Source organism: Phyllostomus discolor, chromosome 3 (genome assembly GCF_004126475.2).
Source record: "Phyllostomus discolor isolate MPI-MPIP mPhyDis1 chromosome 3, mPhyDis1.pri.v3, whole genome shotgun sequence".
NCBI classification, from domain to species: domain Eukaryota; kingdom Metazoa; phylum Chordata; class Mammalia; order Chiroptera; family Phyllostomidae; genus Phyllostomus; species Phyllostomus discolor.
In genome coordinates this window covers 46,823,957-46,850,590 of record NC_040905.2, presented here as the reverse complement: position 1 = coordinate 46,850,590, position 26,634 = coordinate 46,823,957, and the positions used below count along the sequence as shown (strand labels likewise).

General features: G+C 41.1%; 1 protein-coding gene across 1 annotated transcript in view; it reads right to left on the bottom strand.

The window, feature by feature from the left end:
* Positions 1 to 26,634, bottom strand: part of IQGAP2 (IQ motif containing GTPase activating protein 2) — a 267,241-nt gene that overhangs the window by 205,896 nt on the left and 34,711 nt on the right. Inside the window, exon 2 of the mRNA XM_036020440.1 lies at positions 17,164 to 17,263. Coding sequence (XP_035876333.1) covers positions 17,164 to 17,263 — 100 coding nt within the window. The remainder of the gene's footprint in view (positions 1 to 17,163; positions 17,264 to 26,634) is intronic.

Sequence of the window (26,634 nt, the reverse complement as noted above, 5' to 3'; positions counted from 1 at the left end):
GTCTTAATGGAAATCTGGCTTCTTCTTCATAATACCACCTCTCATAAACCAGGGGTGGTGGTTCCCTGAATTTCCTTAAATGACAGCTCAAAGAAGGTAGGGTCTGGACTGTTGTAGCTGAATGTTCCTTCTTCCAGTCCTATTGTCTCTGTTCCAAGACCTCGCCCCTGACCTCACTCTTTTCCTGGACGCCAGGACTCTCATTTCTTGCCACAATCACTGTGCTCCTTCCATAGCTACCTCTGCTTGGGGGCTTCGAGAATGTGGGTGACCTTGGAAACACCCACAGTGCAGCTTCAAGAATTCCTCCTCTATCTGAAAGGTCCACTACTTCAGCCACACACAAGCCCCGCCACACCTTAGACCTTCTCGCTACCCAGAAATACTCCACCCTTGAGATCTAGGCTTCTGAATCTCTGCCTGCAGCTTCTGTTTACCCACTTCTCTACTTCCTTATTCTGAGAGGTCCTGCCCTTCATCCTCATCTTGGGAGGTTCCCTGACTCTCTACCCACCGCCTTGTGCATCTCATTCCTCTGGCTTCACAGGCCTCCTTATCCAGATGAGATCTCAAAGCCATTCCATGCGAGTGATGCTCACATCGACACCCTGGGGTCCCCATCCCCATGACTTTCTCAGAGCCAACAGCCAATTGCTGAGTCTGGTTACCCCATTCACTTTTTTTCATCTTTATGGAAAAATTCATATGAGTAGGCTAACTGGCTCCTAAGGAAAATCTTCAAAATTGCCCAGGTTTGGGGGTGGAGAGAGGGGTGAAGAGGGGAAGGGGCACATAGTTGACAAGACGGAGGTAAGTTCACACTGTGACGGATGATCCCTAGAACAGCCAGGGTGACCACATTGTCAGGCATAAAACTGCCCAAGCCCCCTGTTGTACACCTGAAATAATACAACCAATGTGAGACTGTCTACCAACTCTACTTAAAAAATAAAATAAAAATGAAAACAAACAAAAGCACTGCCCAGGCTTTCAATCCAAGCCTGGCTGACACACTGTCTCTCTTGCAACACAGCTGCTTGCATTCCCCCACCCCGATCCCCTGTCCTCCTCACTTTAGCATGAGACAGTCCTCAGCACCCTTCCTCTCCCCGCTCACGTTCTTTCGCCCGACCTGGGGTGGAAAAGCCGGAGCTGCTGAGACAGCATCAGTCAGAGATGCCGGTTTCTTTCCTCTTGAGAGCATCATGCTCGAACTTCAGTGTTTACCTGGGCAATCTGTTCCAATGCGGACCCCAGGGCCCCTTCACAGAGATGGATATGGAGTGAACCCGAGAAGCCTGAGTTTGCAAACCCCTCTGTGGCCCTGATGCAGGTGGAAAATGAGTTTGAGAATCACTGCCCAGAGTCACTCTCTCACTCGGATGACGTAGCTGCCTCAATTTTTGCCCTGTGAAACACCAGAGGCAGCAGAAACAGCTGTATGTTGCAAATTATTGAAGCAAAAAACCCCAAACAGCTAAGTCAAGCAAGACCAAATGAGGAGAGCACAAAAATGACTAGACTGTTCGTGCTTGAATTCCTGCCCCAGCACCTAAAGGGATTCAAGTGTCTCGGCAAAAAAGTTGAAACGTATGTGACTACAGCAAACTCCCCCACACTATGAATTCAATATTTAACTAGAAGCAAACTTGAACTACATTTACCAAACAGCGTAAGTTTAACATTCATTTTTATTTGCCTCTATTTTCACCATTGATCTTCTTACTAATACGTTTTCAAATCAGTGCAACTTAGAATTGCTAGAGGAAAGAGCAGCTGTCAGTCAGGAGAGCTTTTCACTAACCCCAGATCCACCACTAACTGCACCGGGGGGGGGGGGGGGGGGGGGGGGGGGGGCGGGGGTTGGGGGGGTGAGCGGATGGACTCCTCCAAGCCTCGGAGCTCCCATGTACGAAACGGGGGCCTGCACTCTGTTAGAGCAGAACAAGTGTTCGGACCAAAACGGGCAACGGAAGACCATTCCACCTTCTACAAAGGCGAGGTGAAAAATCATTCTGTAATGACCTCTGCAAGCGTTTTCCCCACCAGCGGCCTTCCAGTCCCTGAACGCCTTCAATAACGACACTGTTTCGTGACTTGTGAGCATCACAGCATGAAGCAGCATCTGGTGGTGAGGTTCACACGGGAAGGAAGAGACCTCAGCAGTGTTTGCTCTTCATACCTTTTGAAGTTTCAACAAAACCAGTCACGGCAGTGGCAGAACCAAAGACAACGGATGAACTGAATGTAAAAATCAGACCTGGCCAAGAAGACGCACCAGTGGTATCTTGGGTGAGAAGAGAATAAAGTCTACATCACTGAAAAGGACAAATTCTTACTACAGTTTTGAAAACACTGATAAAAAAAAAAACAGAGAAGGAGAGAGAAGAAAGGGAGAAAGTGGAGAACACAAGGTAAATTCTTCCCAGAACAAACTACCAGCTACAGTGTCAGTTAAAACAAAACAAAAAACGAACAAGCAGGCAACAGAAAAGGGGAGGAAAAAAGGAAAAGAAAACAAAGCAAAGCAAAAAAAGGCAATAGATGATTATATTGTGCTAATTCCATCAAAACTCAGGTAGTGAGAACTGATCAAGGGCTCTAACAAAGCCAGTCCATACAGACCCTAAATACCAATTCCATCAATACTGGAGATTGGAACTTCCAATGCAGACAGGATCTAGACACATTATGAAGAGAATGAAGAGACAGTGTGTCAGTTTTGAAGCACACAGGCTTTGAAGTCAGACAGACCTGGGTTGGAATACTGTTTCAGTCACCTGTTGGCTGTGACCTTGGATACATTACTTGGGTTATTCCAGGACTTGGTTTCTCCATCTATAAAACGGGGATAGCCCTGTGCAGGTTGAACGCTCACAGTACCGTGCCTGGTGAGTGGCCAGTCATGTGATAACCCTGTAGTGAAAGACATCTGAAACCATGGAAAATTCCAACTTTCTCCCAGCTCTCCAACTTCTAAGAGCCTGAGAAACAAATATAAACTCTTTGGTTGGGGATGGTTAGTATCAATTATCTAGAAATACCAGCATTCTGAGAAGTTAAGCTTTTATCTGCCAAATCACACCTGATTGGTAACTGTGCAACAACACACACCCAAGGCTAGAATACAAAATATGCGAAACTAAAAACAAAAAATTTCCCAACTGTGTCCCAACTGCAGGCTCAGCCGGTAGAGGCCACACAATGTGTCCCACTGTGTCAAATAAACAATGCTTGGGTCTGCCCCAAAGCATCTGACCTCCTGGTGTCCTTGGTTCTCCGAATCCGGTCCCCTGCCAAGCACTACAGCTTCTCCCTTTACATCCATAATGTCTGTCCCTTCTACTCCAGTTCCATGGCACAGCTCCTGGTCACTCGCAGCTGGACCTCAACTGCAAGCACCACAGCCTGGCTGGCTGGTACCATGTCTCCTTTTGTGCCATGGAGACACCCCGTTGAAACCGCACCTCGCCCTCTCCCAGGCAACACCTGATCACTCCACGCTCCTCTCCCTTCTAGTGGAATGTGCCCGGTGGAGCGATGGGCCCTGGCCTGCCGAAATGGCCCTGGGCAAGCTCACCCAGGAGCCAAACCCGGGAAGGACCCCTGCTCTCAACTCAGCTGTAGCGCCTGCCCCACCAGCCTGCCAGCCGCTCCCCAGAACAACCCTGCACTGTATCGTGTTCCCTAGAATAGCAGAGGTGAGGCCAGGACCAGGACGAGAATGAGGAGGAAATGCAGAGCTACCATGGAAACATCAGGGCTATTTATGCTTTGAAAATGCAGTTAAGAATTCCTTAAAATTTCATTAATGTTTTGTATAGAGCAATGACATGTCTTCATGAGTTCATTCCTAAGAAAGCTGTTTTCCTCCAAATTCCAGGTTTCTATTAGCATTGCTCATGAGCTCAGCCATGCGCAGCTCACTTAGAAATAAAGACAGGGAAGTCTCAATGTGTGGAGGAAATCCAGTGGATTCTCTAAAGAATTCCCCAGTCATAAGACAGTTTTTCTTAAAGTAATCACAAATATTCAGTGTCAAGCAGATCCACACTCAGTGGGTCTCACTTGTTAAACATTTGAAGCACATCTTTCAAATCTGATCCTCAAATTCAGCCACTTAACAGCAAGGACATGTCCTGAGAAATGAGGCTGTGGGTGATTTCATTGTTGAGGGAACATCCTGAGGGCACCCACACAAACCTCGAAGGTGTAGCCTGCACTTTGGTTCTATGGGCTGTGCTTTTGTTAACGTGTCAGTGCACAAGGTTTGTTCACACCAGCCCCAGCAGCTGGCTTTTCGTTTTGTGATGCAAGCGCCTGACTTAAGTCTTGATTGGCAAGGCATCCACTTCAAGGAACACTATCTAGAATACACACATTGCCCGCCACACGCCGAGATAAAGAGGTAGGCGGTCTCCCCCCTCTGAGGTGCCTTTGTTTTAAAGACCTTGGTTGATTTTGATAACTGACCACTGGGCTAGGTTTTTTTTCTCTTCCCAGGCTTTAAGTTTCCACTGTCATGTTTTAAATTCACCAGTAAAAGCCCATGAAACTCTAGCTCCCCAACCCCAATAAAATCAGAACCCCAGGCCCCTACATTCTATATCTCTCTGCCCTTGACCTTGGCCTGTGCCCCCTGGAGTGCCTTGTAAGCTCTAGGTCCTGTTAATAGTAAACTCTTTCCTTTTTCTTCAGAGCTTCCTAATGGTTACCACGAAAAGGCTTCTTTCAATTATAATAAAAATCCCAAGAACCGGTCCAGTATTGAAAAAGGGAAGATATGTGCGGGGAATGCACAGGTGAGTGCCCCCAGGCATTTCTAGCCCAGAGAATTACCACGGATAGACTGAGACCCGCACAGAACAATGTCAAGGCTATGACGCCACTTGACACTCAGCAGTAGGAATTTCCTGGCTCCACTATGTATAATCTTCTGGGACCACCACTGAACGTGAGGCCCATCACTGACCAAAATGCTGTTATGCGGCACGTGACTACTAGGTAGGGCCAGAGCTTGAGGTCTGATCTAGTCAATGAGGTGTCCTTTTGGTATCTGAGTTTTAAGCACTGAAACAAAAAGGAATAACACCCATGTTTTGTTTCCTTTCCAGAGCACAGATGAAACTGCCCCAGACTCACTAATACAAAGAACAGCTTGGCTCACATAAAGAGCCCTTTGAAGATAATATTTCTAAACAAGCCCATCACCAAGGGAAGGCTTTTTTGCTTTGTTTATTTTCAGAGGTAGGATAGAAAAAGTAAGCAGAGCAAAAGATTTGTATGCGTTTTCTGTCCTTAAAAAAAGGAATATAATGTTTCAAGAACTTTCCTTGGGAAACACAATAGCAGCCTCATTCATAACTATTCGCTCAACTGTAATTTATAAATTCCCTCTCCACTTCTTGCCAAGACCCCTCTCCAACTCCCTGACCTTCATAATAGCTCCAGTTGGATTTCCTTCCTCAACCCAGACTTTTCCCAAAGAGAATGCTCTATCTTAAAATTACACAGTTGTCCTAAAAATCTAAAGAACGGAAGTTCATGAAATAGACTCGTTTTCATTATTCAAATATACTTTGCAGAGATTAACATGAAATCTGCTCAGCAATACTAACTGTTTTAGAAAATTTAATCCTTTAACTTAAATGGTGGGATTTCAGGCATCAGAGATGAAACTTTCAAGGCCCATATGAGTAGCAGACTTGTCGATACAGCCTTATTTCAGCAAAGTTACCACAGCAGAGAAACTATCAACTTAGCTTTCAGGAATTACCCAAAAAGAAAACTTAGAAATCCATGTAGTGTTATTTAAAATGGTAGGGGAATGAAAAGCTTAGTCTAAAAAGTTCACAATTCAAAAGCATCAGCGAATAAATAACCTAAGTACTATAATCATTTAGACCAAGACATCATTCAGTTCCTGATTTGGTATCTGACAGTAACAAAGAGGCCGTTTGCCTCTGAAGACCCCTTCTGAGGTCACACCATGTAAAAGGCAGCTTCTAATGGAGGCCCCGGTGGTCCCAGCCTTCTTGAATCCATGCCCTTGTGTAATCTCCCCTTGAGCACCGGCCAGATTTAGTCATTTGATTCTAATGAATAAAATTCAGCAAACTATGGAATGCCCCTTCTGAGAGCAGGTTACAAAAAGACTCTGGCTTCCATCTGACTTGCCCCATCTCGCTCTCTCGCTCTCTCGTTCACTCACTCGCTCACTCTGATGGGAGCAAGCTGCCATGCCGCGAGTGCCCTACAGAGAGACCCATCTGTCAAGGAACTGAGGGAAGCCTCTGGCCAACAGCAGCGAGGAACGGAGGTCCCCGGTCCAAGCGTCCATCAGGAACGGAACCCTGCCAACACCAGAAGTGAGCCTGCAAGCCCATCTGCCCTGCCTGAAGCTCATACTGATGGAGCTTTGTGGGAGACTGACAGCCAGAGGACCCACTTAAGCTAAGCCCACATTCCTGATGCTCAAAAATCATGGGATAAATGTTTGTTGCTTCAAGTTCCTAAGTTTTAGAGTAATTTGTGACACAGTCAAGGATAACTAATACATATGCCAGACATCCGCTGCCTCCCAACACAATTATGATGAGCTCTTCATGACATCAGCTAAACCCTTTCGGCTGCAGGGGGACGCATCCCTAGGGTGGAATCACTTTATAAAACAATTCTCTCTGTTTTTGGTCCTAAAGGTATGCTTTTTCCATTTTCCCTTCATTGCCATTGATATTAGTATTTTGATACTTAATTATAAAATCTACATGCACAGACTTCATAATTTTATAAACTGTGAGCAATAATTCCAGCCATAAATCATAATTATACACAGATTAATGCTTCCTGTCTTCATTCATTCATTCACTGGAAAATACTCTATGCCATTCTCTGGATATCTTCTAACACACTGTGGTATCATTAAACTATCTAGAAGTCTTGGCTTCAAAACTCACTGGGTTACATATATAGTGGGAAGAACTTGTGTCACTCAACTGCCATATAGAAATTTCCACTGAGACAAAGATCACATTTTACCTCTAGGTTGGCAGTCTAGTTAAATCATCCAGAATCCTGTCTGCCACACATCTAATGCATATCCCACTTGTTACCACCAGGAGTATCAAAACATGAGAAGTAGCGTACAATAAATCCTCATTAGTAACAATGATAATTCACTGCTGAGCGTTAAGTGATCCACTCAAGTATGTGAAGGATCTGATGCTATGACACCTTTGTAATAAGGGTATTTGACCTAGATGGGGACGACAGGGAGAGAAGGACTCCCTGAAAAGGTGAGCTGCAATCTGAACACTGAGTCGCGTCTGACTAGTTAAAGAACAGGAAAGGGTCCTGTGTGGGAGGCAACATGCAACTGAAAGGGGGTCAGTGTGGCTGGAATATAGAATAGGGGACAGGGCACAACACAAAACTGGAGAGGCTGTAAGGACTGGACTGTACAGAGCCTATGAGGCCCTACAAAGGAGCTCGGTCTTTATCCTGAGTACTGAAAAACAACTATAAGTTTTGAACAGAACTGGCTGCAACAGTTCAGGGTTTTGAAAAGATTCACCTGAATATGATAGAGGTCATGGATGAAAGGGGGCCAGAGGAATGCAAAAACCAATTAGAAACCAATGCAGCAATATAGCAAGAGATGTTAGAAGTCTTCGTAAGCTGGTGATGGGATAGAGAGGTGTACATATGAGAGAAATTAGGAAGATGATGAGCTAGATACAGGGAGATGCTCGTGTGTGCACATACAGAGAGATCAACAGAGCGAACAAAAGTGAAGGAAAGAATTTAAAACTTGTGAGTAAGCTTTAACCAAAAAGTGAGCTTTTTGAGTAGTTGCTTGATCTCCTGCTCCTAAGATAACCTTACAATGGATGCTAAAAAAACAAAACAAAACAAAACAAAAACCAGCCTGTAAAATGAAGTGTTTAGATACCACATGTATCTTAGGAGTACCTTCTATATGCATTTTATCTGCTAAATACCATTTAATCTTCTTTAACAGCTTTACTAAGGACTTCCCCAAGCCAGTCTGATCAAAGGAATTTTAATAACAGCTTAGATGAGAAAGAATTTATATACCATACAACTCACCCTTTAAAGTGAGTACACTTAGAGAGTCATGCAACCATCACTGCAATTTTAGAACATTTTTGTCCCTGCAAAAAGAAACTCATACCCATTAGCAATCACTCCCCAATCCACCTATCACCCAGCCCTAGGCAACACCTATCCACTTTTTGGACCTATCAATTTGCCTATTCTGGACATTTCATATAAATGGATTTCCTGTCCCACACATGCAGTCTCTCCCATTACCAACATCCCCCACCAGAGTGAAACATTACTTATAACCGATGAACCTACATTAACACATAATAATCCTCCAAAGTCCACAGTTTACATTACAGTTCATTCTTAGTATTATACATTATATGGGTTTGGACAAATATATTATAATAGATATCTATTTTTGTGGTATCATACAGTGTGGTATCACTGCCCTAAAAAACTTCATTTTGCCTATTCGGCTTCCTTCCCCCAACCACGGATATTTTTACTGTGTCCATATTTTTGCCTCTTTCAAAAATATTATATAGTTGAAGTCACATATTATATAGTATGTAGCCTTTTCAAGATAGGACTCTTTCACATCATAAGGTTTCTTTACCTAAGGCTTCTCCTTGGCTTTTCTTTTTGCATGGCTTAATAGCTCATTTCTTTTTTAGCGCTGAATACTATTTCACTCTCTGGGTGTACCAGAGTTTATTTATCCATTCACCTACTGAAGGATATCTTAGTTGTTTCTAAGTTTTGGCAACTATGAAAAAAGCTTCCATGAACATTCATGTGCATTTTTTTTATGTGGACATAAGCCTTCACTCTGTTGGGTAAATAGAAGAAGCACAATTGATCATATGATGAGAGTATGTTGAGTTTTGTAAGAAACTGTCAAACTGTCTTCCAAAGTGGCTGCACCACTTTGTATTTCCATGAGCAATAAGTGAGAGTTCTTGTTGCTCTACATCCTCACCAGCAGTTTGGTATTGTCACTAAGCTAGACTTTGGCTATTTTTATAGGTGTTCAGTGGTATCTTATTGTTGTATTATTTTGCATCCCTGATGACAATATGCTGTGAGCAGTTTTTCCTGTGCTTATCTGCCATCTGTGTGTCTTCTTTGATGAGGTGTTTATTAAGATCTTTGGCCCATTTTTTTAATCAGGTTGTTTGCTTTTTAAAAAAATAATATTTTATTCATTATGCTATTAAAGTTGTCCCCCGTTTTCCCCCCTCTAACCAGTACCCCCATTCACTCCCGAAATTCCATACCTTAGTTCATGTGCATGGGTCATGCATATAAGTTCTTTGGCTTCTCCATTTCTTAAGCTACTCTTAACTTACCCTTATCTATTTTGTACCTACCAATTTGTGCTTCTTCATCTCTATACTTCCCCCTTCCACCTTTCAACTGATAACCCTCCAAATGATCTCCAATTCTATAATTCTGTTCCTGTTCTAGTTGTTTACTTGGTTCACAGGTGTCAAACACAAGCCCCGCGAGCAAAATCTGGTCCCCAACTTTGTTTTATCCAGCCCGGCATCTTGTTTCTACCTGGTGGCAGTACTGAGCTCCTTGCCCCTAGTTAAGGAGCAGTTACAATTATACAGTCCTAAAGTAACATTCGACCTTTTGAAGGTGACCTCAAGGCTGATGTGGCCCCTGGTGAAAATGAGTTTGACACCCCTGGCTTAGTTTGTTATTTGGATTCAATTACTGATAGTTGTGAATTTATTGCCATTTTAATGTTCATCTTTTTGATCTTCTTTTTCTTATATAATTCCCATTAGCATTTCATATAATAATGGCTTGGCAATGATGAACTCATTTAGTTTTACCTTGCCTGGGAAGCGTTTTATCTGCTCTTCCATTCCAAATGATACTTTGCTGGATAGAGTAATCTATCTTGTAGGTTCCTGCTTTTTATCACTTTGAATATTTCTTGCCAGTCCCTTCTTGCCTGCAGTTTCTGTTGAGAAACCAGCTAAGAGTCTTATGGGAACTCCTTTGTAGATAACTTTCTGCTTTTCTCTTGCTGTTTTTAAGATTCTCTCTTTATCTTTAACCTTTGGTATTTCAATTATGATGTGTCTTGGTGTGGTCCTCTTTGGATCCATCTTGTTTGGGATTCTCTGTGCTTCCTGGGCTTGTGTGTCTATTCCTTCACCAAATTAGGGAAGTTTTCTTTCATTATTTTTTTCACATAAGTTTTCAATTTCTTGCTCTTCCTCTTTCCCTTCTGGTACCCCTATGATTCAGATGTTGGTATGTTTAAAGATGCTCCAGAGGTTCCCAAGCCTATTCTCATTCTTTTGAATTCTTTTTTCTTCCTGCTGTTCTGACTAATGATCTTCCTTTCTAATATTCCAAATTGTTGATTTGATTCTTGGCTTCATCCCTTCCACTGTTGGTTCCCTTCAAATTTTTCTTTATTTTACTTAATGCAACCTTCATTTCTGCCTGGGTTTTCTTTATGCTGTTGATGTACCCAATGAGTTTCTTGAGCATTCTTATAACCAGTGTTTTGAACTGTGCATCTGATAGGTTGCTTATCTCCATTTTTTTTAGTTCTTTTTCTGGAGTTTTGTTCTGTTCTTTCACTAGGGCCATATTTCTTTGTCTCCTCAATTTGGCAGCTTCCCTGTGTTTGTTTCTGTGTAATAGGTAAAGCTTCTTTGACTCCCTGTCTTAGCAGTGTGGCCTATTGTAGGAAAGCACACCTGTTAAGTTGTTTGGGGAGGATCCTTAGGTAATCACCAGGGCGAGGCAACCTGTGTCACTACTCTGTTGCTCTGTGTGGGGGAGGGCTTGGTGAGGGGACAATGCCTCTGCCTGGCCTCTGGAGTTTTGCCCAGAGGAAGCTGCCTCCCGGCACTTGCCCTGATGCCAGTCACTTCATTTTCTCCCTGTGTGCAACTGCTGCTCTTCCAGCTGTTTCTTTGGTGCTGAATCCCAGAGGGATGGGTCTGTGTGAGTCTTAAGTCCATTGTGGGCCCTTTAAGAGGAGTCTCTTGAGCATCCTGCAGTTTCTTCTGCTGCCCCAAACCCCACTGGTTTTTATAGCCAGAAATTATAGTGACTTATCTTCCTGGTGCTGGAACCCTGCTCTGGGTGGTCTGATCTGAGGCTGGGATCTCTCACTCATGAGGTATCCCTCCCAATTTTTAGGCATCACACATGGATATGGGACCACCCATCCCATCTCTGTGCCTGCCTGTGCCACTCCATGTCTCCACGCCCCTCTGGATGTCTCCATGTTTCCACCTCTCCTACCTGTCTGGATGAATGTGGCTTCTTTAAATTCTTGGTTGTTAGACTTCCACACAGTTTGATTTTCTGACAGGGGTGATATTTGTTTTATAGTCTAATTGTATATTTTGCTATTGTTGTACACGGAGGCAAGCCTTCGTGTTGACTCCATCTTCACTGGAAGTCCCCAGGATGTTGGGTGTTTTCTTATTTATTTATTTATTTATTTTTAGAGAGGGAAGGGAGGGAGAAAGAGAGAGAGAAACATCAATGTGCGGTTGCTGGGGGCTTTGGCCTGCAACCCAGGCATGTGCCCTGACTGGGAATTGAACCTGTGATGCTTTGGTTTGCAGCCCGCACTCAAACCACTGAGCTATGCCAGCCAGGGCTGGGTGTTTTCTTATTGTTGTGTTTTAAGCATTTACCTTTTGTAGAACAGAAAATTTTATTTTAATGAAGCCCAACTTATCAATTCTTTCTCTCAAGAAATCATGCCATTGGTGCCATCACAAAGTTCATTTATGTTTTCACTTTTATTACCTTTAAGGAGTCTCATAGTGTTGTATTTTACATATAGGTCTGATCTACTGGAGTTAATTTTTGTGAAGGGTATAACAGCAGTGTCTAGGTTCATTTTTCACATGTGGATATCCAGTTGTTCCTGCACCATTTGTTGAAAAGACCATCTTTGATCCACTGTATTGCTTTGCTCCTTTAAAAAAGATCAATTTACTGTATGTACAGGGCTCTATTTCTGGGCCTTGTATTCTGTTCCACTGATTTATTTATCTATTCTTCCACCAATGCCACACTCTTGATTACTTTAGCTTTATACTAAGCTTAAGGGCAGGTAGTGTCAGTCCTCCAATGCTATTTTCCTTCAACATTGTATTGGCTATTCTGGGTCTTTTGCTTCTCCACATAATTTGAGAATCAGGTTGTCAATACCCACAAAACAGTTTACTGGGGTTTTGATTGGGATGTGCCTATAGGTCAAGTTAGGATGAACTGAAATCTGGATAACATTGAGTCCTCCTATCCATGAACATAGCAATATCTTTTCATTTTAGTTCTTCTTTGATTTAATTCCTCAGTTTTATTGTTTTCCTCATATATATCTTATATATAATTTACTAAATTTATACGTAAGTAATTCATTTTTGAGGACTAATGTAAATGGCATTTTATTTTTAATTTCAAATCCCACGTGTTCATTGCTGCTATATAGGAAAGTGGCTGACTTTTGTATAGTAACCTTGTACCCTGCAAGCTTACTATAATTGCTTATTAGTTTCAGGAGTTGTTTTTTTTTTTTTAATTTCAGCTGTACTGCATAGTTAATTGTGTTATCTGTGAACTAAAACAGGTTTTTTTAATCTTCCTTTCCAATTTGTATACCTTTCCTTCCCTTTTCTCATTTTCGTGCATTAGCTAAAACTTGCAGCACAATGTTGGAAAAGAGTGGTGGGTAGAGACGTCTTTGCCTTGCACCTTATTTTAGTGGAAAGCTTTGAGCTTCTCACCACTAAGTATGATGTTAGCTGTAGGTGTTTTGTAGACATTCTTTTTCAAGTTGAGGATTTTCCTCTGTTTCTAGTTTAGTAAGTATTTTTTATCATAAATAGGTGTTGGATTTTCTGCATCTCTTGATATAACCATGCTATTTTTCTTATTTAACCTACTGATGTGATAGATAACATTAATTCATTTTCAAATATTGAACCGGCCTTGCATACTTGGAATAAATCTCACTTGTGATTTACATTGTTCCTACACATTGCTGAATTTGATTTGCTGCTCCCATTTTTATAGCTGAGTAATGTTTCATTGTGTGAATATACCACATTTTATTTATCCATTCACCAGTAGATGGAAATTTGAGTTATTTCCACTTTTTGCTCTTATGAACAATGCTTCAATGAGCATTTGTGTGCAGGTTTTTGTATGGACATAGACATAGATCTTCAGTTCTCTTGGGTATATACTTGGTGATGGAACTTCTGGATCATATGGTAATTCAATATTTAATCTTTTTGAGGAGCAGCTGAGCTGTCCTACAAAGTAGCTGCATCATTTTACAATCCAACCAGCAATGTATGAGAGTCCCAGTTTCTCTCCACCCTTGCAAACACTTGTTATTGTCTGTTTTTTTTATTATAGTTATCCTAGTTTGAAGTGGTATTTCATTGTAGTTTTGATTTGCATCTCCCCAATGACTAATGTTAAGCATCCTGTCCCATTCTTATTGTCCATTTGTATATCTTATTTGGAGAAATGTCTATTCAGCACTTTTAGGCCTAATTAGGCTATTCACTTTTTATTGTGAGTTGTGAGAGTTCTTTTTATATTCTGGATTCAAGTCTGTTATCAAATATGTAATTTGCAAATATTTTTTCCCATTCCATGGGTTGTCTTTTCACTTCTTTGATAGTATCCTTTAAATCAAAAGACTTATTTTTTATAATTTCTAATTTATTTTCTTCTTGTGTTCATGCTTCTGGTATCAAGTCCAGCTGTATAGCAGTGGTTCTTACATTTAGATTAACAACCCACTTTAAGATAATTTTTCTATATGGCGTGAAGTAGGAATACAAATTCAATTTTGTGCCTGTGTATATACAGTTGTCTCCATATCATTTGTTAAAAAGACTTTTCCCCCCATTGAATTGTCATTATTGATTGATTTTGGGGTTAAACTAAGCTTGAATTCCTGGGATAAATCCCACTTGGTAGTGTATAGTTCTTTTCATGTGCCACTGAACTCAGTTTGCTAGTGTTTTGTTGAGGATTTTTGTATTGTACTGATAAGGGGTATTGGTCTATAGTTTTCCTGAGGTATATTTGTCTGGTTTTAGTATCAGACACCAAAACTAGACAAAGATATTGGTATCTGGTCTCAGTAGAATGAATTGGAAAGTCTTCCCTCTTACATTTTTTGTAAGAGTGGGAAATTTTTAGATTACTAACCCAATCTTTCTACTTGTTATAAGTCTATTTAGGTTTTCTATTTCTTCTTGAGTAAGTTTTGGTAGTTTGAGTCTTTCTAGGAATTTGTCCATTTCACCTAGGTTTTATAATTTATTGGCATATAATTATTCATAGTATTTCCTCATTGTCCTTTTTATTTCTATAATGTTGGTAGGTATATCCCTCTAATGGGACTTTGTTCTATCCTCACTATCCTCACTTAAGGACATGCTTATTTATTTTAGAGAGGGGGGAAAGAAGGGAGAGAAAAAAGGAAGGAGAGAAACATCGATGTGAAAGAGAAATATCAATTGACTGTCTCTCACGCACACCCCGACTGGGGACTGAACCCACAACCCAGGCATATGTCCTGACTGGGAAATGAACCTGCAACCTTTTGGTTTATGGGATGATGCTCCAACCAACTGAGCTGAAGGAACTTTTAAATGGTGTGATATTATCACAGAATCTTGAAATCACTAAAACCAAAATTAAAGATATATTGAACTATTAAAATTCTAAATTTTTAATACATATAAACTAGAAATCCATGTAGTTCTCACTCTGGAAAGAAAGAAAAGAGGCATAAACACAGAACCAACACATCTCTAGTTAAAATGCACTTAAGTCACTTCAACTGAAGTAAGAAACAAGAAACAATTTCTGGATACATTCTTACACATTCTAAGTATGTCATTTAGTAAAAACTCAATGTTCTAAGCCAACTATACTCACATATACATGCATGCACTATAAGAAACCCAGTATGACAAATTTCTAAGGCACTAACATTGTCAGAATTCTACATACTATACTTTCTGAAATCACAGCATGTATCAATATATCTATTAAGCCATATAATGTTTACATACTCCATGACCAAAAATCAGCTTTCCTGAAAGCCACAAAAAGTGTTCAGATCTTAATAAAAGATTCATAAGTACATATATCAAAAATCTTTTTGTAAAATAAATTTATGAAAACCATCTTTAAAAAAAAACTGTATATTTTATAGACTTTACTTTCAATGAAACTATTCCTAAGGAAGCTTTCTTCAAGGAACCTGGGCTAATTGTTATGTGGATTTTTCCAAAACAAAATTCAACCATGGAATTTTGAAAATACTAAAGAAGATGGCAAGTTTTCAAGCTATATTGATACCACTTTGATACATTCAGGAGTAAACTATGCTTATGTCATTATCATACACCTGACTGGCACTACAGTTTACAGAACACGTATACTTTCTTGATGTTAGTGGGCTTTTTAGGGGGGGAAAATCCATGAAATAAGTAGGCCGGTGGTGTGGTAACATCTTTGTCATCCCATTACAGAGAGAAAAACCTGAAATTCCCACAGAGCAGATGGCCTGCCCAAGTCACACCGCTCATCAGTGCTGAGGCTGGGACTGGGCAAGTCAGCGCTGACTCCCAGTCACATACCTTCCCTGTGTGACACTGCTCCCCACTCACATAAAAGAGGAGGTGAAAACTTAAAATGCACAGTGTGTGTCAGCAGAAAGTTTCCACTAACGCTCCTTACACTTTTTCATTATAAGCATCTTGATTTTGAACATTTATGAATCCCTCTCCTCTAATTTTTTAGCAATTTGATTAAAAGCATATTTTTTAATAATCTTAGACTGAGAATGAATCTTCAGTGACCTTCAATTTACCAGTAGGCTTCAAAGACATGCTAAGTAACCTTTAAAACTTAGTTTTAGAACTTAAAGTTACAGGATACTCAAAATATGAAACAATCCAGGGAAATGCTCTTTTAACCAATTATGAGGCCAAAGTAGCACAAAGGTATCACTGAACATTCTACACAACATTCACAGAAAAACCTCATTCCAGCTCTGTAAATAGCTACTTGGTAATTAACACGGATGACCACTAACTAAATGTTTATTTCCTCTACAGAGAAGAGAGCTGGAACATACCGTCTGACAATAAAGCAAAGCCGTTGCCCCATTCCAGTACAAAGAATTCACCAGAAGCTAACTCATGAGCACTGCAGTATTCAAAGGACAAAGTTCACCTGATTCCTTTGACACAGAAGCCTGAGTGCAAATGTCTTCTCTATCTTTACTTTCTCCTTGGAGAACCCAACATTTTTTTACTTATAATCTAAAAAGTCTAAGAGTCAGCATGAGTTTAGGGACAACATATCCTAAAGGAAACACACCCATGAATTAGAAAGGAGATTGCTGTCATAAACCTACCCTCTAACTTAGTCATCAATGGACTTCAGTCCAAAATGCTGTTACCCTACTGGGCATTCATAATCATTGGGGTAGGGGTGGGGAAAAGATCTGAGGGAGCTTTGGGGAAAAAGGAAATTGATTTAAGTCTTGGCTGCTCTCCCACATACGAGTCACTGAGATAAGAAATTTGAAATAATCTGCAATTTGCTCAGACATTTTCTAGGAGACTCTGAAGAAGGTAAAGGAGTAGTTGCCTTCCTAGTGCTTTGACCTTGACTGTGGTAATAACTTTTCCTCAATTTTGCTTATTATTTACAAAAACAGGTGGTTCTTCTCCCATTACCCTCCTACCAACAAAAGTGCAAACGAGTTACTGTATTTTTTGTACCATAAGACACACCTACCTTTTAGACTAGGAAAACGGGGAAAAAAATTTGAAGCAAAAAATGTAGTAAAATATTTTATAACATAAATAACATAAAGTTCACAAATGTAAATGTAAACAGAACTCAACAGCAGCATTAACAACCATTATTCCTCCCGAATTTGGGGGTAAGGGGAGTGCATCTTGTAGTCCGAAAAATGTAATAGTTAAAGCATATGTGTAACATCGCATACCTTATCTCCAATAGAAGGTATGCAAATAGCCAAAGTCTGGATCTTACCTTTTGGCTTCCTCTAGGTGGCATAAATATTCATAAGCAATGTTCTGCCTCCTCCTTTCATCCATCTCCTCTGCAGAGAGCCGTTCATCATCCACAATAGCTGGAAACAGAGGATAACACCGTGTTACTACAAGGGCAGTGTTCACCAACTTAACACCTGAAACGATCAGCTAGAACAAACTCATGCGCAGTTCAACATGGAACACTGAGACACAGGGACACCGAAGTGCCAAGTGTAGAAAGAGATTTGCTCTGAATTTTACAATATTATATTATTTATAGCAAAAAAAAAGCAATACTCAAGTAAGGTTTGAAATGACTAGTAATAGAATGAGAACAGCAATCAGATTTCATAGATGATGCCATAGCAGTTAGCCTCAAATCGATTACAGCATGGCCAACTTGCAACGGCTTCCCTTCACAAGCTTGTGGAATTGGTCCAGTGGCTCAGCTTGGAGCATCCTGGAACTTTTGGGGTTGAACAAAGAACCTAAAAAGACATGTTCTGCTCCTACAGGGACTTCTCATCCAACCCAAACCCTATTTTTACAGATGCCAAAGTCTCTAAAATTCCTCCCTCACTTATTTCTTGGCATTTATGTGACTGATCTTCCTGGCCAACAGGTATCCAAAAGAAAAAGGGAGTGGATACAGCAAATGAACAGTCTTCAAGCCCACACTCTATTCCAGCAGAAGCCTCACTTACAAACTTGCACACTTCAGTCCTGCTTTTCTGGAGAGCACCCGGCTCCCCATTTCCCAACAGCACTTCCTCTGGCCACTGTCTCAACAGCACCCACAGTGGCCAGCTCAGCTGTCAGTTGACAGGACAACATTCCTTTCTCATAAAAAGGACCCCTTTTCCCTCTTTGACCCTGAACTTGAATTCTAATGGCTATGAAATGAATTTGGTTTCTTGTTTGTTAGATTACTCATCCAACGAAGACAAAATGTATGTATAGCAGGGACAGTCATGTGGGGCAGATATGTCAAGTGTGTGCTTTCTTGTTCCCCGGCTGCTAGCTCCAGTCACCCCTTTTCATAAACAGGACCTGGTTCCAAGCAGAAGAGATAAGAATGCAAAGGTCAACCATCTACCCCTAAGAAAGGCCAATCCTATGCCCTGCTGATGAGGAGTCTAAAATATCATCTTGGCAGTCAAAAGAAATTTAGATCAAATTTTGAACTCTTACTGGAGCAAGTACAATGCTAAACACTTAAGATCTAAAAATAATACCAAATCCTCAAAGAACTCAGATATGTACTAGATGCTTATTTGGTGAGCACTTACTCTGTTTCAAGGCCTTAGGCAACATGTTTTTTTATGCAGTTCCTCAGTTAAATCTTGTGATTCTCTGAGGCAGGTAATTTACTGAACCTTACAGTTGGACCAACAGGCTGAGAGATAATTTGCCCAAGTGAAAGGCACGAACATCAAGGCTAGACATATTTGGATGGGATAGAGAAAACTAAAAAAAGTATGGAAGAACTTCAGAAAGAGCCTCTGTTTATGGGTGAGGGGGAAAAGAAACCAGTGGAAGAAGAGAGAGGTGAGAGGTGGAAGAACACCAGGACAGGCTGGTATATGACAAAAGCAGGCCCCAGAGAGCAGGCACTTCCACACTTACCACCATCCTTTGGCCCAGTCTACCCCGCTACCATTCCCAATTGCCCATTATGCCTCCATTCCTTCAAACAGGGAGACCTCATCCCAGACCACTGATACCAATACAAAGATTTGTATTTGTCAAAAGCATCTTCTTTTTCTTAATAAACTGAATGTGATTTAATTTTAGAAGATGGCTCCCAGTTTTAGGAAAAGTACAAGGGCTCTTGAACAACCCCCCTCTGCCCGGCCCCTGCAAGGGTCCAGCCTTCTCTCACCTGAACTCTTACAACAACCCTCAAGTAGCCTTCTAGCCATGCACCCTCCTCTACCGATTCTCCTCAGGGCCACCAGAAACATCTTTCTAACACACAGTCCAACTGTGAATAACTGATGTTATTCTTCATCTCAGAACCTTCAATGGATCCCCATTCCATAGAGAACAAAGTTCTAGAACACTCTCCCTCTCCTCCCTACAGGAAGTCTACATTGCAGCCACCCCTTCTGAACAGCGCCATGTTTTGGGGCCATACCACAACCTTTTGAGTGTTTCTGCTCTCCACCTTCTCTCTGCATGGAAAGCCACTGCCCCACCTTCTACGTGTGACAGCGTTGACATCTTCTCAAGCAAAATTCAGAGTGTCTGAAAGTCAGCATCCATCCACTCCCCTCAGCACTTTGGTTTACAATTTTATTACCTCACTCATCACAGAAGCCCCGCTGTGAGTCCACCATGTCTGCCTCTGCAAAGTGGGGATTCCTTAGAGGAAAGGATTCTTTTTGATGCATCTTTACATCTCCCTCACCTCTATCACGGTTCTCTGTACACAGAGAGCACTTCAAACACTTGCTGAAAAGCTGTGTTCCAGTGAATCCTCTCTGAATGAGTTAGCCATCACCCTAGGATGACTGCAAATGGTGACTTTTCTCATCCTGGGTTTTCTCAGAAGCTAGCTGGCATGCTCACATATCTTCACCTAGTCCTCCATCTCCACCATTCCTAACAGCTAATCCCCAGGACACCCCATGACTTCCAGTTTCCCATTTTAATTTCAATCTAAAATCCGTCTCCCATTTTTACCAGGGTAGTTTCATTTTATAGCACCTTCTGACACATCACAATTTGAAAACAATGTAGACTTTCAGCGGAAATCCACGTGCTCAGGCCAGTCTCCCCAACTGTTAAGTGCGGGCAAAGGAGGCACTCTCAGCGCCACCTTCCTTCTTAGCTGCTGCTTCCTTCTAGCCTCAACCAGCCCTCCTGGGAAGAGGCAGAAGCCCCAGCAGGACTTGGTCCCTAGGCCCCTGCCTTGACTGCAAGATCCCAGAAACCTAAGTAAGATTCTACTGGTCCAGGAGAGCACTGAGGGGGGCTCTCAAACTCTTGCCTATTTACACTGAATGAAATAGGGGTGTGGTTATTGATATGGATGGAGCAAATATAGTACCATTACACAGACTTCACTCAAGTCATGTTCAATTCATAGACTCCATGGGCTAGGCATGAGTGACAGCATGACGGATAGGGCAGTGAACCAAACAAACAAAATATGTTTGCCCTCATGGGGCTTCCTTTTACCCACCCCTTCCTTCCCTTATGACCTGGCCCTTGGATCACATACCTTCAACTGCCCTTTCAACCACACACACTTCAGCCTCACCTTCTTTCATTCATGACCCATTGCCAAAGTGGAGGCCAAGGTTATGAGTTTGAGAAAGCCTTAATCATAGCAAAAGCAGATCTTTCTACACCACAGAGGTTGCCTGCAAATGTTTCTGAATTACTCAACAGTTTCTGAGGAGCAACTTCTGATATGAGCCACGGGCATGGATAATAACCATGTCATTTTAAGAGCCATCAATCAGGGAGCTGATAAAAGAATTCATTTGGGCATAACTTTAGTGTCTATAAAGCACTTTTCCATGTTATTGTGTCGTTCTCACAATCACCCTGAGAGATAGGCATTATCTCTTTCTCACAAATGAGGAAGCTGGGGTCATGCAAGGGAAAGGGACCACCTGTGGGTATCTGCTGGGTCAATGGCAGACCCAGGCTGGAATGGAGGCCCTCAGCACACTGCCCCAGCTCTTGCCCAGTGCCACGCTACAAACAGATCGGAGTGGGCGGGGAACATGCCTGTCATGGCCAAACCTGAGGGCAGATCATTAAGTGACTTCAGAATTGCTCTTAAGCAACTAAATTATCTGCAATGTCCTCTAAAGGTTCATGCTTCCTGGCTGCTTTGAATCCTAAGAAGCATGAAGACATTGTGAAGAACACAACTCCCTGAAGTATTAGCCACTTACAAAATGCCATTTGTTATGTTAGCTCATGTTGGCTAAAAGACAGTATTTTAAAGCAATCAGTTTCTATGGAAATCATGATATAGGGACTGTGCCAGGTTTAAGGAGCAGAACGAAAGTGAGTTGGTAGAAAGGTATTTAAGTAGAACTCTAAGTGAGAAGCAGAAGGAACATTAAGAAGTCCATTTCCCAAAGAACACCCACAAACTCCAGTGTAAAAATAGCCCAAGACCTACCTCATTTATTAAGGAGTTGGCATGGTTACCTGTTAGTTTCGGCTGCTCTACTCCTTCCCTTCACACACAGAGACAACAAGGCCACCAAGGTCCCTTGTATTAAAATTCATTTGTTCATTCAACAAGTATTCGGGTGGCTGCTTTGTGCAAATCTGTCCTAGAAACTGGACACCAGGTGACAAGTGTGACACACAAGGTCCCTCACGAAGTTTTTATTATAAACAATGGAAAGTTTGGCATAATTACAGGATGCTTAGATAGGTGAGGATAAACTGGGGGGAGAGCAGCGAGAATCAGAAAACCTCGCTGGGAATCTCTTGTTTCATAAAACAGTACTATTTAAGGTGCGCCCCTTTAAGGAAAAGCACATTAGGAATATAACATCAATCACCAAGTCATGAAAATATGCCACAATTTAGCATTTTATGTACACATTGTTATTTTGTGTGACTCAAAATTTCTGTAAGGAACCCTGAGTATCCTCAGGTATGTAATCCAATTCCAGCATGTATTGAACCATCTGAGAGTTGGGACCAGCTTTTACCTGGGAGAAAGTATCTCAATGAAAATATCCCCACTCTCAAAACTTAAAGAATGGCTACCAGACATGGCATGTGTACCTCAAGAAAGGCATTAGAAGGAAGAGAATTGTTTCCGAGACCCTAAACCTGAGGCAGAAGACAGCACTGGGATACAAAGACGAGAGGAGCCCAGGTCCAAAGTTCCAGTAAGCTGATCGGCTCAGGAAACTTGCCCTGGGTACACTAGCCTGGCACAGCCTTTCACAGCTACTTAATCTTAAGCTTTAGAGAACCACATGATCAGACTTCTCTAAGATGAGTTTTCTTTTGAAAAATAGGTAAACCTGAAAGGTGTTAGCAACCGGATACATATTCACAGGCACTGAAAAGAATTGGAAATGATGGAGACTGCTCCTCCATGTGTTAAAAACATAGGGAGGCTTTATCGAGTCACCAAAATTATGAGACACTCGGTACAGGGGCTCACCTCTGATCCATCTTCACATCTTTAAAAAGTGTCAGATAATAATAGTAAGTACATAACAAAGGCTGCTGAATGGCGCGTGCAGCCTTGTGTTTGAAAGGCAGAGATGTCCTCTTATGTGGGTTTAGACCTACCAAGTACAACACCCTGATGGCAACACAGCTCCACCACCCTGCTCACCAGGGAGGTGAATTTTATTTAAAGTCTGCCCTCCACACCTTTCCTGGAACTGCTCCCCCATCGCACTTTTCTAGGAATTCTCCAAAGTTATAAATCAACACAGAACTTCAGAGGAGACTCAGGTTGTGTGTGGCTGTAAGGGACTGTGGCCATCTCCTTCCACGTGACTATACTCGAGCTCTTGAGACACCATCTGTTTCTGCCAAGCCTGACAGAAAACTCAGGACACCTTTTCAGGACAGGATTTCACTGCTAAATCGCACGCATGAGAGTAAAGCTAATTTTGGTCTACTGTGCAAATCTGAAGAAGAATATCTAACTTTACTACGTATATAATCCAGGTATTCAAAGCAGACCATAAGATGTTAAGGCCACTATACAGAGGTGGCCCAGCCTACAGACTTGAGATGGGAGGAGGGATTCTGTCTAGGCCTTTGCACAATTTGGGAGGAGAATTAAAGGAATGATTCCTAGATTTGGGATATTTTAGACTAGTGTAATTTCAGAAAACACTTCCAGGATAAAACGCATTTCTTTTGCTACCAAGCAGGCATGGGAAAATTCCATGTGCTCACTGCCTGCGCCCACACACTGCTCATCCCCACACAGCCCTCCGGGAGGAAGAGTACAGTATCCAGTTTCCAAGGCCCGCTTTAAAACTTTAACTCCCAACCATTAAAACTACAGAAGGCAATGTTAAAATCTCTAGTCTAGAGGAACTTCTACTATTTTTAAAAGAAGGGAAAGGAACAACTCATCTCTACTTGGGTAAGAACTTTTTGTGCTTAAGATGGTCAGGGCAGAAGACTTCAGATTAATTAGAACCAGTCCTAATGATTTTCCCAGTTCTCTATAGATAGTGAATATTTTAAGAGAACAGATGCTTACCAAAAATATTATCAGCCCTGTGGGGATGATAATACTTTACAACTCTTAAAGAGACTTAGCAGGTCTGTTTAAATAACGACCATCCCCAAGGCTATTCTCAAAGAGTAGCGAGTCACTATGAACACTGTCCCTATCCTCCCAGAAATTACCCCAAATAACCCAGGATATCAGACAATATTTCTACAAAACTGGAGGCCACAAAAGATAATACAATAGTTGAGTCTTGGCCTAATTTTTCCTTGTCTATTAGGAGAGAAAAAAAAAAAAACCCACAATAAATTGCAAATAGTTCAAAGGTGAGTGAGAGAAAACAAAACCACCTCTTGGTTATGAGTGGGGCTTTTCGGTGTATGTGTCATGCACTGTGTTTCTCAAATCAATGTAGACTCTTGTGAAGCATGTGTGAAAAACAAACCGAGGGGATTCACACTTAACACTCACTTACTGCGTGCCAGATATTTTACATACATTATCTTTTTGTCCTGGCACCCCCTGTAAGATAAGAATTTCAATCTCCACTTCTCTGGTGGTAAACAATCTCAGAGAGGTTAGTTAATTTAGGTTTAGAGATAATTCTAAGATCATAAAGACAGTTTAAAGGGCAGAGTTGGAATAGGAAAGAACTCTGATTTCAATGTTCTGATCTTTCTACTCTACCAAAAGGCCATGGCCCCCCTGCCTGTACAGGTTGTATGACTGGCCCGGCAAGCATAAGGCTCTTCTGAGGGCACTATTAATGGTATTCCTGATGTCCCATTAGACAGCAGATAGATTTATGTGACTTTGCTTTTCCTGTGGAAACCATGTAAATTAATGCTACTATCTTGAGAAAGTATAGAAAGTAAAATCATAGGCTTGTTTCTCAGGGATGCAAAAATCTCAAATGTAGTCCAACAAAGGAAACAATATAATATTGAGTATTGCAAGTTAGATCATGTCAGGAATGCAAGAACTGTGAAAAAGACCAAAGCAGAAAACAACAAAAACTAAACAATGATGCTACTTACATGGTGTCTCATAAGCAAAGTCACACGATCAATAACTGCTGAGAACGCATTTGAGAAATTTAACATTTGTTATCTGAGTCACCCTCCTCTTTGCCCCCAAAAGGTGAATTTCTGCCTAAACTAACAAAAAGATCTGATTAAAAAGGGGTGTGACTGAGAGGAGAAGGCAGTGACTATAATTAGTGTCACCACTATGGATGATTTAGCTAGACATTCAGTTTCCTCATCTGTACAATGGGAATAATGCTACTACCCCAGGAAGCTGTTGTATGAATATTTTTTCCAAATAATATTTTAAGATTATACATAGTACTTAAAATTACTTAATAGTTCAATTAAGTCAATCATTATAAAATATAAAATTTATATATAATAAAAACAACAGATAATCAGCTAAAATTGATTATACTCAATTTTAGTGGCTTTAGCACCTATATTCCATATAATTTGCAAACTGAATGCATTTGAAGTTAAATAAACTAAAAAAGCACCACAATTTTAATTCCACATACATATACACACACTGAATATAGTCAACTATAATCCTATAAGATTATGTTATTATATGCATCATAATTTGGGGAAGGGGGAGTCTTATTTCCAAAAGGAGAGCTCCAGGTTTTTTTTCTGTAACATTTTTGATTCTCATATATGTTTCTAATACTGTATATCATGGTATATATATCAGCAGTAACTAAAGATTAAATGTTTTAATGTCAGTTACAAAAAATATTTTTTCTCCCTGGCTGGCATAGCTCAGTGGACTGAGCACGGGCTGCGAGCCAAAGTGCCGCAGGTTCGATTCCCAGCCAGGGTACATGCCTGGGTTGCAGGCTATAATCCCCAGCAACCGCACATTGATGTTTCTCTCTCTCTCTCTCTCTATCTCCCTCCCTTTCCTCTCTAAAAATAAATAAATAAAATATTTAAAAAATATATTTTTTCTCTAACTGAACATTAAAACATATATAAAGAGGAATGATCCTTAACGCCACATCCATCGCAAAAATGCCTTTATGCCCACTAACTGACCCAGGTGAATTTCTAAGAAAAGGATCATGCTCACTCAATATTTACTATGAATATTTAGACAGTTTTACTGTGTAAAAAAAATCATGGATGTTCAAAGGCAGCAGAGAGGAAGATGATTAATGCCATGACACCTTGTGGGAAGGCCTTAATGGTCTAAGTAGCTTCGGTATGATAAGCTAACGAGGGAGAACAGGTGGGGTGAGACGAAACTGAAATGGAACAAATGCAAGGAGCCTGAACTGGAGGAAGAAGAGAAGGCTGCAGCAAGCCTCCGTGACATGAAACCTTACAGGTCTGAACTGGGGAGAAGAGGGAACAACATGGTGATGCTTTGCAAGGGCAAACTTTGGCAACGGAATGAATAGGATGAAGAGCATGGTTCGGGGGAAGAAAAAGGAAGTCAACAAATAGCAGCCAACTCATTTTGTGACTTCGGATGGTGGAGGTGGAAACTGCACATGACTCAGCACCAGAAAGTTACCCCGGTATGCCAATTTCCATAAAGACAAGTTTGCATAATTAAAGAGAAAAAAAATGTGGAAGCATCCCACTGTTCTAGGGATATACTTGGGAGCTGACTTAAAACTAAACTTATATTTAGAAGAGAAGTTGAACTAATGTAACAGACTCAATTAGAAGGCTGTGGTGTAGAACAGAAGGATGTTATTAATGCAAGCATATGCTGTTTGTTAGTGTGAATTAACACATGATTCAAGGCAGTCAATTTTTAAAGTATGCCAAAAACTCAGCTCTCGAATGGATCCTGCTATGCAAATGAAGCTATGTTGACAATACAGTCATGGATCAAGAATATATTTCAACTTGATTTTGGACTAAAGCAGTTGAGGCTAGTTCTCACGAGCAAAAAAGCTTCTCTGGTTTTAAATAGGTCAGGCATCAGTTCACACATTTAGGATTTGCAAGAATTGGGACTTGTAAGAAATCGTAAAACACCCTATACAATGCCAACATCAAGCAGCAGGCCTTGAACCAAAACTGCCGTGCTCTCCTGTTTCATAGAAGTCATATACATTTATAAAGTGCTACCATGTAAATGGTCTCATATGACTATAACAGCCCCATCAGACAGATGGACAAGTATTATTACTGCTGCTTGACTAAAACTAAAATGGAATAAGCGCTTTGCTCAGGGTCCCAGAAATTCAGTACAAAGCTGGTTTGTTTTTAAAACCAGCTCTTCATGTTCAGTGTT